Here is a 15,380-nt window from a genome sequence, read left to right as displayed (position 1 = left end):
GGCAAACTTCAGGAGATGGTGAGGAACAGGGAAGCCTGGCGTGCTGCAGTCGATGGGGGTCACAGAAACATCAGACATGATTGGGTAACCAAACAACAACTCTTCCATAATACAAAATATATTTTAAAACTCTTAAGAGTCAGTCTGTGATGCTAGCATAATAGAGAAGACAAAACAGCCTAGAAGAAGATCCTAATTAATATAAGAATTAAACATATAATAAGCAAGCTATCACAAACCTTGCTACAGTAACCCATCAGTTGGGGAGGGAAGAAATGTACTTTAAGTTAAATCCTCATTTCACTTGCACACAAAATTAATCCCTGTTAGATCGAAGAATTAAATATTAAGTCGAAATATGGAAAAACTAGAAGGAAACAAATGTTTATGGAACCTCTGATTAAAAGGATGTTCAGTCTTGATAGTAAGCACACATACAGTAAAGAAAGCAAAATAAGACAATAAGTTATCAATTTTTTTACCCATTAGGTCACTAATTTTTGAAATAATATTACTGTCTGATAGGGAAGTGTAGCTGGTACATTGGTAGCATCATCATTAAGTATATTTGGAAATAACCTAAATGTCTAATAACAGGGGAAGTAAGTTATAGCATAACCACTTGACAGAGTATTTTGCTGTCCTAAAAAAATAATGTACTTTTATATATTCTAAAATTTAAATTTAGTTAGGTAAAAATTGATCTAAAAAACATTGGAAGGAAATATATCAACATTACTACACTTATAACAGATTAGAGTTATAGGATTTTTTTGCCTGTTTTCAAAATATGTGTAATGCTATATTTTATTAGTTAAACATAATTTTAATGCAGCAATGAGATGTTTATTATATTTAACAAGAATAATATTAGAAACAATATTTGGTTTCATTTAAAATCTGGGACTAAAACCAGGTTCAATTTGGTTTAGAAAAATACTTTAGAACTTTTGTTTAATAGATTTAGAAAATATATAGCTCTGTTGTTAATATCCCATGCTTAGCACATAATAAGTAAAGTGAAAGTTGCTCAGTCATGTCCGACTCTTTGCAACCCCATTGACTGTACAGTCCATGAAATTCTCCAGCCAAGAATACTGGAGTGGGTAGCCTTTCCCTTCTCCAGGGGATCTTCCCAACTCAGGAACTGAAGCCAGGTCTCCCACATTGCAGGCAGATTCTTTACCAGCTGAGCCAAAGGGAAGCCCAAGAATACTGGAGTGGGTAACCTATCCCTTATCCAGGGGATCTTCCCGATCCAGGAATCGAACTGGGGTCTCCTGCATTGCTGGCAGATTCTTTACCAACTGAGTTATCAGGGAATCCCAACGCATAATAAGTCCCCAGTAAAAGTTTACTAATATTGATCGTTAGTCATAGTGCTCGTATAGTGTGTTAAGTACTGTGCCAAGTGCCTTTTATCTTCCTTACCTTCATTTCCCCCTCACAGCCACCTCATGGGCTAAAGTGCTTGATTTATATTCTCCTAGCATAGATGTGGAAACAACAAGACTACCACATTTAGTTAGTCCTGCAGTGTCCCATTTCCAGGGCTAATTCAGGGTCCTTAAGGTGAGGCCCAGGTAAGAGGAGATGTCCATGGCCACATGGCTGTCCAAAGGAGAGTTAAGGTTTGAGCCAAGTCCTTCCCTTAGAGCCCCTGCCCCATCACTGTGCAGACTGGCTATCTTCGTACTGTAGATACAGGCCCAAGAATGTGCTTGTTTTGTCTTGTGGAGTATAGATTGGGGGAGGAATCAATTCCTAGATGAGTAAGGAAAAGAATCAGTTCTATTTTAGAGTTCTGAAAGTTAGTCTGACTCGTATTTTTAATTAATGTAACTCTTGTTTTTAAAATAACATTCCTCTATTTAAAGAAAAATGGAAAGTTGTACCTTTTTATGGTTTTCTGAATCCTTTAAATACTTTTAAACATTCAAAGTGTGTTTAAGTTTCATGTGCATTCCTAAGTTCATGTTTAATAGTAAAGTTTGAACATGCTGACTTACAGGTATAATTATTTTTATCTTAGTAATATTGTGCTACACAAATGTCTGTTTCTCTAAAAAATAATTTATTTTTCAAGATGAAAAGAGGCTTGATTAGTACTCCTCCATCAGATATGCTTCCTACAACAGAAGGTGGAAAGTCAAATGCCTGGTTACGGCAAAAAAATGCTGGAATCTATGTTCGTCCTCGGCTGTTCTCTCCCTACGTAGAAGAAGCGAAGGTAATAAACCACTTTGAGATATTAAACTACTTTATTACGAACTATAAACACAAAGATAGCTATTATAGTATCACTTAAATGTTTGGAAATAGCCTAATAAGGAAAGTGAAAGTAAATTTTGCTTTGACTTCTCACCAGAGTAGTTTAATTATGTTTAATGTTTAATTATCAAGCATGTTTTTATATTTATAACTTAAATCATATTAAGTTGTACATTTTTCTCATCTTAGTTTTTCTTGCAAACTGTTAGCTTGGAAAAAACTTACTCATTTTACTGAAATGGTCATCAGTATGTTATCTTCAGGGTGGGAGAAATGTTTGAAAGAAGACTGCAAACATATTTTCTTCCTTTTGTAAACTAAAGAAATGCCATGACTTCCTATAACATATTTCTGTAGTAGCTGACTGTTGGAAATTGTATTTAGCGCTCAAAAAAGTGTACAAACTAAAAGAAAATTTCAGGCCTGTTAAATAAAAAGTTGGCATTATATTGTATTGCCATTTATGTTATAACATAACTCTCCAAGAAATATGATAAATACTGCAGATTGAAATACTGCAGTTTTATTAGCCATGCTCAGCTGAGGCGCTTCGGGGTGACCTTCTGAGGAACTGACAGTCTTGCTTAATGAAATGAATTAACAGGCAAAATAATGTGTTTCGATAAAGAAACATAGTTACCTTAAAATTTTTCTCCCTTTTATTTGTTGGAGGATCCCTAGTTTAAAATACATATATGAAAGGATTTGTGAGAGATTTATTGATGAGGTTGATAATCTACCCTTTATTGAGTAATTGACACTTTGAAAGTGAAAGTTGTTCAGACTTGTCCGACTCTTTGCGACCCCATGAACGGTAGCTTGCCTGACTTCTCTGTCCATGAAATTCTCCAGGCAAGAATACTGGAGTGGGTGATGAGGATCTTCCTGACCCAGGAATCAACTGGGGTCTCCTGCATTGCAGGCAGATTCTTTACCACCTGGGAAGCAGTTGACACTTTAAATAGTTGTAAAACGGTGAGGTGGGCAGGGGAGGCAGAATGGTTGGGTCAGGTCTTTCTGAAGTAAGTCCAGTGCCTAAAGTCACTCAAGCAGCTGAGGCCTCTGTGGAAGGTTGAGTCTAGTGCTGAAAGGTCCATAATAAACTAGACCTACCTTTCTTTCTGCTGTCTCAAAGTAGAGCGGCCGCAAGCTGATCAGACAGCCCTCCTGTACCCGTGCATACGCAGATAGATGTCCACAGTAAATGTGGAGAATGGTTTTACTTTATGCCATTTTGACCGTTCTGCAGTTTGCTGAAGTGGATTCATCTGAAGCTTATTTAACAATTTTTATGTATAGGTCTGTTGAATTTAATATCAGCCTTTAATATTTTATATTTTGAGCATTTCTTATTAGCTAGGAGATTTAGTCCATACATTGTTTTCTTTATAGTGACTTTATGTATAATTTTACTTTTGATTAATTTTATATCCCTTCTTCAAATTTCAAATACTTCTGTTAAAAGCAGACTTTTCAGAAAATGATTATTTCTTCTCAAAGATGCTCCAAAAAGCTCCTTTAAACATTGAAGAGGTAGGAAAAAAATTGAAGAGGTTCGAGTACTGTCTCCTTTTACCACTAATTTTAGGCTTTATACACTGGAAGCGGTAAATAATTCCCTTTTTATGTGATGATGGCAGTAATCTTTCTCTAAATGTGATTTAACAAAGGTGTAAGGTTGACTAATTCTGTTAATACGGAATTGTTTTCAGTCAGTGCTAGATGAGATGATGGTGGAACAAACAGACCTTGTGCGTTTGCGAATGGTTAGAATGTCCAACGTGCCAGACACACTGTACATGGTCAGCAACGCCGTGCCTCAGTGCTGCCACATGATCAGCCACCAGCAGATCAGCAGCAGCCAGTCAAGCCCTCCTTCGGTGGTAGCAAACGAAATCCCAGGTAAGGCGGTTAACCATGTGAATAGTCTGATCATATTTTGTAACCCCTCTATACATGCTGATTCTTTCCACTTTCCAGTACCCTTTATGCATTGTTCTCATTAAAGAATAAATTCTTATAAGCTAAGTTTTTTGTTTTGTATTTTATTTTATAGTAACAATTGTATGCAGTTTTTCAGTTTAGCTCAGGGTTTCTCAGCCTTGGCCCTCTTGCCCGTCGGGGTTGGATAGTTGTCTGCTGTGGAGGCTGTCCTTGCATTGTAGGGTGCTCAGCAGCACCCCTGGCCTGTACTCACTGCATGCCAGTTGCACGTGTGTTTACATGTGCGTGCACCCACACACACCTTGTGACAGCCTCATGAAAGCATTTTTATGTTTCTGCACATGGCCACGTGTGCCTGTGGGGCAATATTACCACCTGTTGAGAACCACTGGCTTAGAGGAATTCAGATTTTTCATCGCCATAGGGTGTTTCTCACATTATAAGACTCTTTGGGGAGAGTACTATCAACTTAGATCTTCGAGTCTATATATGTCCTCTCAAAATGTGATTGCCATTGGTTTCTGGGAGATCCAGTTTCCCAAGATCTGCTTTGTGAATGTTATATGCATTGTAATTCAGGCTTCCATCTTATTGTCTATTGATCGAGGTATAATTGTCATGTCCAAAAACATCTGAGCATCAGTCAGTGCTGACGTTAACCAAAAGGCTGTCATGTCAGTTTCTAAAACAAGAAAATAGATAGCGGGTCAGAAATGTATAGCTCTTGCCAGTTACCGTTGCAAGAGTCCAAAAATCAGCAAACTATAGCATTACTGGAAATGATGCTATGCATTTTTTGCTGAGACGTCTCCGTTTCAGTTAAGGAAAAATAAAAGACATAACGATGGAACTTTTAATTGAACACATTTGTTTTATTCCAGAACTAATCTCTGATCGGTTGTTGCCTTATCAGATTTGACCACTGTGTATTTATTTAATAAAGTGTACATTGGATAAACAGTATGAAGAGAAGTATTTCTGTAGCTGGTTTGTGCAGCTTTTGGTAATTATCATAGACTTTATCAACTTCAGTTAATACAATTGAGTAGCAGTATAATTTAACCTTAGAACTCACTCTCAAAAGCCCAAAGAGATCTACAATTAAGTATGCTCAGAAAAATAGGACTTGTCTTTCTGTTGTTTAATGAGACATGGCCCTATGCTTGTACCATCAAAATTCTCCCTCTCTTGCTTACCATGCTAATGTAAGGTATCTAGCTTTTGGAGAAGACTCCTGCGCACATGTTCTGGCTCTGCCACTTTGTGTGACTTTGGACAAGACATTTACTTCCCTGAGCATTAATTTCCTCATCTGTGAAATGAGGATATCTCCTTTCTAGAGTTCTTGTGAAGATTTAAGGAAGCTCTGTGAGTAATATGGAGTTTGCATGGCACAAAGCAAGCACTCAATAAACAGTAGCTCCCTTTTCCCAGAATTAATAATCAGTGACCACTCAAGTCAGTTTGTCTCATAGATACTTACAGACGGTCCCCTCTTCCCCAGCCCTCTGCTGGATCCTTAGTCCAGGTTCCTAACCTGTGAACCTGTCTCTAACCTTACTCCCACTCTGGCCTTTATATCAGAGCATGGCAGACATCTTCTGTGAAGGGCTAGGTAGTCAATATTTTGGGCTTTGTGGGATATGCAGTCTCTATTGCACTATGCTCAGCTCTGCAGTCATAGGCCAAAGGCAGCCATACGCAATACCTAAACAGATGAGTGTGGCTGTGAGCCAATAAAACTTTATTTACAAAAACAGGCGGCAGAGTGGTTTTAGCCTACAGGCGATAGTTTGCCAACCCCTGCTTTCCACTTCTCTCAGAATGCACTTACACTTCTCTCAGAATGCACTTACACATCACAACTCAGATCCTCTCATTCCCCCACCCAAGCAACTGCCTGTTGTTCCCCAGATACAAATTAAATTCCTTATCATGACATACAGGGTCATTACGGTCTGCCCCCACCCTCCTTTCTAGCCTTCTCTCCTGTTACCTTCCTGCTTGTACCGTCTACTGGCTGTGCCATCCGATTGTACCTTGCTGTCTCTCACTTGCAGGTTTTACACATGCCTGGTCCTTCTGCAGAAGAGGACCAGAAAACCTTGGCTCCACTTTATTTGCCAGCCTGGTTTTCTCTCATTCTTCAAGACTCCATTCAGAGCTCACCTTGTCCGGGAAGCCTTCGCTGCGTGCTTCCAGTCTGGATTGGGGGCCCCTTCCTCCAATTCCTTCAGTGTCCTTCGCACATCTTTCTCTACGGTCATTGACAGCCCTCTGCTCTGCTGGTTTACTTTGTTTGCTTCATTAAAACCAGAGCTCTGTGAGGACAGGGATCACGTCTTTTGTTCTGTGCACCCTAATACCTGAGTCGAAGCCCTGGTGCATAGTCAGGACTCAAAAGATGATGTGAATAAAAGAGTGAATATATTTAAAAGACTTTTGAAATATCCTGAGATTCAGCAGAGAATACATGCAAGTAAAATTTTATTTAGGCTGTGAACTCATAATGCAGTTCAGGGGCTCTTTGGTATGATAAACAGCCTTCGGGGCACTGTGAAATTTTAAAACCCTAAAAAATAATTAGATGCATATAAATTACTATCTTTCCTGGGAATTAAAATACTATCAAAAATTTGAGATGATTCTGATGCAAAGCACATGCTTTTTTTTTCCTTGCGCTCAGCAGGTGGTCTTTTGTGTAGCTCAGGCATCGTGCCTACAGACTGTTTCTCTTCTTCCAGTTCCTTGTCTCCTCATTATGAAGGACATGGTCAGACGTCTGCAGGAGCTACGGCACACTGAGCAGGTGCAGAGGGCCTACGCGCTCAACTGTGGGGAAGGCGCCACAGTCAGCTATGAAATTCAGATTCGCGTGTTGAGAGAGTTCGGGCTTGCCGATGCTGCAGCAGAACTCTTGCAGGTGGGAAGCAGTCCTCCACTACCTAGAACAGGGAACCTTGTCTTAAGAGTGTCAGCTGTTATTAATAATGAAAATGTTGTGGTATTCTTTTGGATTTCGTGATGTTTGTGTTATTTGTCATATTTTGAAATTTGCAATTTGTGATTTCTAAGTCTAGATAGCAGCTTTGTACCTGAAAAAAAAAAATACAAGAAGCCTTGACTGTAACTCAGACAGTATTCTCAGGCATCCCAAGAAGCCCTCATAGCATGTCCTTTTCTTTTGTACGTGCTTTTTCAACTGTCCCTGGTGTCTTGGATGACCTAAAAGCCCCCAGTGAGAGGCAGTGTGGTAGAGTGGATGGGGCACAGGCTCTGGAGTGAGAACTGGTTTTATATCCTGCAGTGCTGCTTACCAGTTAGTTAACTTAGAGCAAGTTATATAACCTCTCTGAGCATCAGTTTCTTTACGTGTAAAATGAATTGTGAAGATAAGAGTGGCTGTATGTAAAGCAGCTGTGTCTCTTGCACAGAATAAGCACATAAATGGTGACCCCTAAAAGCTCATGGTGTGTACACCCAACAGAGGTGGAAGAGAAAGCAGAACATTCTGACCCTCTGCTGCTTTTCTCTCCCTGGTTTGGTCACTAGATTTCAGGCTGTGACCTACTACATCCTTAACAGACCTTCCAGATGCCCTCCTTTCCTCCTCTCTCCTCCCTTTTACAATTTTGCACAATAGTTCAAACCATATAAGCATGAGAATCAAGGAATGAGTAGAGTGCCTTTTTTTTTTTTACTAGCAGGAAGAAACCCATTTCTAGTAATTATTTAGTACAAAAAACAGTAGTATTTTTGTATAAAATGTGTAACCTTCACAGCAACTAAAGCAGAGACTAAAATAAAATTTAATTTCATCTGGTCAAGTGATTTGCATTGTTTTCATGCCACTGACTGCAAACCATTTTAGCCTGAGTTTTCAAAGGGGAACATGGTATGGTAGCCCTAGGCAAGGAGCAGACCATTTGTAGGTTCTTGATTTTCAATTTTTACTGTAGTTTCCATCCCTAAAATAGTCTTGTTTTCTGTTCATTTCTGTTCTCTGTGCCATTCTAAATTGTATCTTAATTTGGTCTCTTAAATGTGTAAGTTGTATAAATATCCCCATATGTTTATCAAAATATTAATCAAACTTATATAATAGTATTTTGTAGTTTTTATTTCAGACTGAATGCATACAGATGTTTTATCAGAAAGTTCTAGGAGGATCTTCCCTTGTATGCCTTTTCTTCCTTTGGTATTTAATGGTAATCTTATTTTCATAGGAAAGACCTATTTGAATTAGGTTTTATTTCCTGTTTTTTATCATCACATAATCTTGCAAGAGATTACTGACCTGCTTTCTGGGGCATTCAGTTAAGCAGCTCTCCTTGATAGCTGTACTTCAAGCTATGGAGGCTGCACTCTACTGTTTTACACTGTTTTTAAGGTAATTTTTCCTTGAGCTTCAAGCCTAGAAAAATACGTTGTGCCTTTTACTGAATGTGGTTTTCTTAGATACTCACTTAACACTCTCAGCCTGTAAATTTCTGTCCAGGAAATCTGCTAACAAATATCTTAACTTTTTCCCCCTCCATTCTTTCTTAGAATCCTCACAAATTCTTTCCTGATGAACGTTTTGGAGATGAAAGTCCACTCTTGACAATGAGACAGTCTGGGAGATGTCGAGTTAACAGCACCCCCACTGCAGAAACCATGTTTACAGATCTGGAATCTTTCGTGGCCTTCCATCCACCCTTACCCCCTCCACCGCCTCCCTACCACCCACCAGCGACCCCAATCCACAACCAGCTCAAAGCAGGCTGGAAGCAAAGACCTCCCAATCAGCATCCTTCACGTTCATTTTCTTATCCCTGTAATCACTCACTGTTTCACTCCAGAACAGCCCCTAAAGCTGGCCCCCCTCCAGTCTACTTGCCAGGTGTGAAAGCAGCGGCCCCTGATTGTACCAACACCACAGGGCTGGGGAGACAGACGGTGGCTGCCGCCGCCGCCGCCACCGCCTCAGCAACAACAGCATCTGAGAAACAAGTGGTAAGTTCGCACTTCAGTGACTTAGCTAAAGTTCAAAGTTTCTGAAATGTTAAAAGCAATTTCCCAGGCCCCAGGAGCCCTACCTGGGACTCAGCAGTGCACAGAGTGTAAGTGACAAGCTGGAAGCATAGACTTAAGGAGTGTGGAAATTGGAGAGAAAAAGAGAGTGTAGGTGGATGAGAAAGTCCAGAGAAAAGAGACAAGATGTGTATGGTGGGAAGAAGCGAGAGCCTTCCCTTATGTTCATGTGCAGGTGTCTGGACGGGGTGGAGTTACTGGGCAACACAGGTAATGTTGTTCCTGGTTTCATAGTGGTGATGTTACTGGTTTCATAGAGCACTCTTCAAGCACATGTCTAGAGTCTGTTCTTGGCCTCTATTCTGTAGAGTCTGCTGTTCTCCCAAAGGCTTGGGTGGGGCCGGAAGGGGAAGCTGCTTGTAGCCGAGCATGCCATCAGGGACAGTGTGGCAGGAGACTCCCCATTCATAAAATGGGCAGAAAATTAACCCTCATGAGTGTGTCTGCCTCTAGCGAGCTGTTTGATCAGAGCACTCATTTAATTGGAAATCACAGTTGCCAGCGCTAGTCACTAGAAGATTAAGCAAGACTTCCTGGCTTGATCTTGCATTGCATTGAAGGTTGAATTTCTGTTGTATATAATACATTTGAAAAACAATATTGATTTTTAAGTCTTCCTGCTTAGTCACACATTGTCAGTAGCATTCAACATAAGAGATAAACAAAAGATACATGTATTAGTTCAGGGAGTCCTCATTGAAAGATGACTGGACTAGTGTACAGCTTGAGTCAAGTTATGGTCCTTCCTCACCTTTTACCCTTCTGCCTGTTCTCCCTGCTGTCCACTCCAACCCCTCAAAAAACAAGAAATAACAAAGATTAATAGTGTGGGATAAACCCAATTTCCATCTTATTGGCCTGGCCCTCAGTGCCACAGTTACAAAAGTTCTACTACTTTATAATTAAATAAAACTCCCTTTGAAGGTAATTTATCTGTATGTTCCTTGCAGTCTTGATTATAATAATAAAAAATTGGAAACTGCCTTAAGGTCTCACAGTGGAAGAATAGCTAAGCAGTCATGCTTCATCAATACAGTGGAATAGTATCCAGTAATTTAAATAGAAATCTCAAAATTTAGTGACAGTATTATATATGCACTAGATTTTATGAAAATTAATATATGTGCAAAATAAAAAAGGTGAGAGAACTGCTTCAAAATGTTAATAACAGTGGTTATCTCAGTAGGGAAGGTTTGGGGTTTTGTGGGGGGGTTTTGCCTTATTGTTTTCTATACTTTTATTATTCTTAAAATTAAGCATATATTTTTATAATGCAGAAACAAAATCAGTGAACATCATTTGAAAAAGAAGGAGTCACAGGCCTTTTTCTTTTTAACCTTCCCTGTGTTTCATTTCTGTTTGCAGTGCACACAACCTGTGCTAAACGATCTAATGCCAGATATTGCCATGGGTGTATCCACGCTGTCACTCAAGGACAGGAGGCTTCCAGAACTTGCTGTGGACACAGAATTAAGCCAGGCAGTTTCTGAAGTAGGACCAGGGCCTCCCCAACATGTATCGTGTATTCCACAGAGGCATACATATACATCTCGAAAGAAACACACACTAGAGCAAAAAACAGATGCTCGAGAAAATCAGCAGGAATATCCGGATTTCTATGACTTCTCAAATGCTGCTTGCAGACCATCCACTCCTGCCCCGGGCAGACGTACCCCCTCCCCTTCACACGGTGGATATTTTGGTCCCGATTTGTATAGCCACAATAAGGCATCACCAAGTGGCTTAAAGTCAGCCTACCTACCAGGCCAGACCTCGCCTAAAAAGCAGGAAGAAACTAGGAAAGAATATCCACTTCCCCCCGATGGGCATCCGCACAGACAAAAGAGTGAGCCGATACACCTCGACGTTGTTGAGCAGCCCCCCCAGCGGCCAGGTTTTCCCTTGGCAGCCCCAGAAAATGCCGGCAGTGGTTCAGCCCATGTCAGGGGGCGAGCAGCAGGGGAAACTGACTTGACTTTTGGGCTGACTCCTAACAGACCTTCACATTCTGCATGTAGCTCTGAAGCTCCAGAAGAGAGATCCGGCAGAAGACTGGCAGATGAGTCCCTGGGCCATGGAGCTCAGCGAAATACAGATTTGGAAAGGGAAGATTCAGTCAGCAGAGGAAGGAGGTCCCCGAGCAAGCCAGACTTCCTCTACAAAAAGTCTGCCCTTTGAGAGTAACCTCCAAGTCGTCCGTGCCTGAGATGTGAAACATCCCATTTTATGATGTAACCCAACAACTTAGAGACCAGTTTATTGATGCCAGCTGATAACTCAGTTTCACGTTATTTTATTCTAGTTTTTGTATATACACGTTTATTAGACATGGCATGCTAAGAGGGTTATTTTGAATGCTGCATCTGCTGTCTGTTTTGTGTTTGAACAGTTGTGTGGGGAAGCATTTTTAAGAACAAACAAGCTGGCACTTTTTTTTTCCCCCTCTCTTTACAAACAATGGAATTTTTTTGCACTTGTACCTTTGTTTTATCTGTATTGGTTTTATATCAGTATGTTAAACTTTATTGCCACATTTAAAGGACTGTATTTTCATACTTTTTTGCATTTTAGCTTTCATCTACCTATTTCCACGTGCATTGGATTGCACACTAAGATGTATTTTCTTATGAAATAGTTCTGTGTTTATTTTTTAATTATAGAAATTCCAAAGAACAGCACATCAAAATGCTCCTCTCTTTTCCGTAGTTGTTTCAGTTCAGAAACCTTCCTGCTCAGTCTTCATAAATCTTACGTCATCCTGTTTAAATAAGTCCTGGGAGCTGGTCTTCATTCCTCCAGCAGGAGTCCAGTCAGGAATCCTGAAGTTTTCCTGGTTCAGGAAAGAACAAGAAGGAGAAAAGCCTTCTGCGTCCAGGCAAAAGCTTGTTGTTTTATCCACAGGGCAGACTCTGTTAGAATCACTGCAGGTTCTGGTCATGTGGATTAGAGTTTCACTAGATGAGGTTTGAAAGAGATCAGCTTTCTTAGAATCCTAAAGCAGTGGAATTAGGAACTTCAGCTTGCACTACGGGATCGCTGCTTCTGAGCATCGACTCAGCAGCTGAGGGGGGAGTGACTGCTTGCTGCCTTCAGTTGTCCTGCTCTCTTGTGGGGGAAAAAAAAACAAAAGGGCTTCAGTCTTACAGATGTCATTTGGTGTTTGTAAGTAGTTGTTTTAAGTGTTTTTCAAAGTGTGTCAGAATTTTGGTGTCCTTTAAAAAGTTATTGTATAATGCATAATGCTTTGTCACCAAAAAAGAAAAACCTTTTTTTTTTTCCAGTGAAACACTACATGTCCTACTTGAACTCCACTGGGGACGCTGGTTTGGGATTTTACTGAACCACTGAGCACATGGGATCTTTTAAGATCCTTTCCCTTAGAAGGGCAATGTGTGAGCTAAGGACTGTTTTTTTTTCTTACTCTCCAATGTAAATATATTAGCATTTTAAATCACTTCAACATTATTTGAGCATTCACTTTATATTTTTACACATAACATACACACAGCCGTAGCACTTAGATTAAAAGAGACTTTCTGAGCACTCCCTCACTTGATGGATGTTCGGGAGCCTCCTCTCTGTGTATGTATATATACATATATACAACTCTGAATCACTCACACTCACTCTAAAACTATGCAGGGCTAGGGAGCCTTTACAAGCTACCGTATAAATGAATTACATGCACTTTTAAGTAAATAGGTTTCTATTGGATGTCAACAGCTCTGATTTTTCCCGAAACTGTAGTTTCTCTTACAGTCTCTTCCTACTTTACCCTGTGGATATACACTCAGGAATAATCTGACATTTTAAAAAATCCTAACAGCAGATAGTCTCAAAGATGGGAACATGTCAGTTGATCTGTCTACACCGGCAAGCCGCTGCCACTCGCTCTGCTGCCTGGCTAGTTAGCTGCTGCCCATGCATCCGTTGATGTCGGCCACGCTGCACACCAAGCCCTGGGTCTCCCAGAGTCGGCACCAGGCTGCTACGAGGTTGGCTGCGTATCATCGCCTCTAAGGCTCCTTTTTTTTACGGACTCTGTTCTCATTTTTAGGAAGTTTCACCTTTTGTAATAAGATGACAGTGTCTTTTGAAACTAATCTCGGTCTGTCTCTCCTCAGAAACAAAAAATATTCATTCCATCACATTCCTTAAGGTGTATTTATGTACATGTGTTGACATGAATTCTTTTGATACAGTTTTAAATTTCTTTTTGAATTCAGACTGTGCTGTGCTGGTACTGCAATTAAGAGTGAATAGATATAGTTGGTGGGGAAGTCTTTCTGATCTCTGACCTGTTTTTTTTTGTTTTTTGTTTTGTTTTTTAAGACATAAGAGCTATTGATGCCCCACATGGCATAGTTCTGAAAATTTACTAAGTATTCTTTCATGTCCCCAAAATATAAAAGAAGTGACCCACTGTCTGTAGTTTTGTTTAACTTATGAAGTTTGTCTTTAATAATTTGGCAGCATACCTGGCTGAACTGTGTATAGAGAGAAATGTGCTGTGGGACTGTGGACTGCTGTGACTTGCGGAAGGTGAACAGACGTGGGTTTTGTGTGAGGGTAGGGTTAATGGACTTTTAATGTGTCTCGTGAAGTGTGGTCAGTAGGGTAGGTTGAATAGCTATGTGCCTCTGGCTTTTGACCCCATCTCTTCAATCTTTTTTAATGCTTCGTAAGCATTAAAACCTTTCAGTGCTGTACTAAGATAAATGTGAAGTCTGAGTAAGATTGCTCTGAGAAATTAACGTGTATAATATGAAACTTAGGCTGTACGACCTAGTGTTTTACTCAGTGTAGAAACTTCCTGAGAACCAAATCTCAACACACCAGATCTCCTCTTGAGGCCGTGGACAATCAGGCCGTTAGACAATCGCCACTTTTGGTGCCCGCCATGTTGAGGTTGGCGAATGCCGGTTAGATCCTGGAGCGGAAGCAGAGGATCCACGTTACTTCAAGATGCTGTTGGTCTTGTTCTTATATTTTTGTTTTAATTCTGTGATCTTGATTAATAATTTCAGTTCCAAGTCATAGGTATGACTCCTAAGGGGAAAAGATAGCAAGAAAGGCAAAACTTACTCCTGAAAAAATAATCATTTGAATTGTCCACGTACCATGCATAACCTTTCTCAGTGCCCCTGTAGCTTTTTCTAGGCAAATCCCTAGACCTAAGCTCTCCTGACATTTCGGTAACCAGGTAGATTTTAAGGATTTTAAATGACTTCTTTTTATTTGAGGTTTTTTGTTGTTATTGTTGAACTCTCTGTGAAACTTAACCTAATTCTTGTTTATGCTTCCTTAAAAAAAAAAAATCTGTTCTTCACTGGGTTTTCTTTGGATTTGTTCTTCAAACTTGAGTCACAGTGGACAATGCTTGTCCATTGATGGAGGGAAAACAGCCCATGCAGCCTCCGCAGGGGCCACAGAGCTGACCCCTCCCTGTGTGTCGGTCTCTAGAAGTCTCAGTAACGACTTGGCAGAATATGTATTTTCATGTTTCAATCTTGCCTTTTAGGGAAAATAAGTTTCATGACACACTTGTAAGATACTTGTTTGCAATTCTAAAGCATTTATGTTTTTATCTTAGGACTGAACTCAAAGGGAAATGTTTGACTTTATAATTATTTGGTTGACCTTTAACTTACTGTTGAAAGTTACTATTAAAGCAGCAATGATGGGTGCTACTCCCCGTTCTGCAATGGTTTACTTTGTCTACTAAGGAGTTTACTTTCAAACCTCATTACAGATAACCTTACTAAAAGAGTGACCGTCACACACTAAAGGGTATCGTGCTATTTTTCCATTAACACTATTGTATAAACAATGTTCTGTGAAATGTTAAGTTGTCTCTTTGTCCTATTGATTGCAGTAGCTATTATGTAATTGTATTGGCAAGTCTTGATTTTTTTTTTTTTCCTCTAGAAAACCCTCAGACCATGAATCAATCTTCCATATTCTGAATATTATAATGCTGTGGCCATTTCTGTAGAAAGATGACTCACAAGTGTGTATCTTGAAAATAACCTCTTGTGTTTGCGTGTTTACGTGGGTTCTGTCTTAAGAGCTGAGAGGAGCTCTGGAAGCTT

General features: G+C 39.9%; 1 protein-coding gene across 1 annotated transcript in view; it reads left to right on the top strand.

The window, feature by feature from the left end:
- The window catches only part of BTBD7 (BTB domain containing 7), a 49,004-nt gene extending 37,538 nt beyond the window's left edge, over positions 1-11,466 (top strand). The window contains exons 6-10 of the mRNA XM_068991429.1: positions 2,087-2,230; positions 3,984-4,173; positions 6,960-7,138; positions 8,764-9,210; positions 10,654-11,466. Coding sequence (XP_068847530.1) covers positions 2,087-2,230; positions 3,984-4,173; positions 6,960-7,138; positions 8,764-9,210; positions 10,654-11,466 — 1,773 coding nt within the window. The remainder of the gene's footprint in view (positions 1-2,086; positions 2,231-3,983; positions 4,174-6,959; positions 7,139-8,763; positions 9,211-10,653) is intronic.
- The last annotated feature ends 3,914 nt before the right edge of the window (positions 11,467-15,380 follow it).

This window comes from Capricornis sumatraensis, chromosome 19 (assembly GCF_032405125.1).
Source record: "Capricornis sumatraensis isolate serow.1 chromosome 19, serow.2, whole genome shotgun sequence".
Taxonomy (NCBI): Eukaryota; Metazoa; Chordata; class Mammalia; order Artiodactyla; family Bovidae; genus Capricornis; species Capricornis sumatraensis.
Note: the sequence above shows the minus strand (reverse complement) of the source record. Positions and strands in the feature narration are given on the sequence as shown.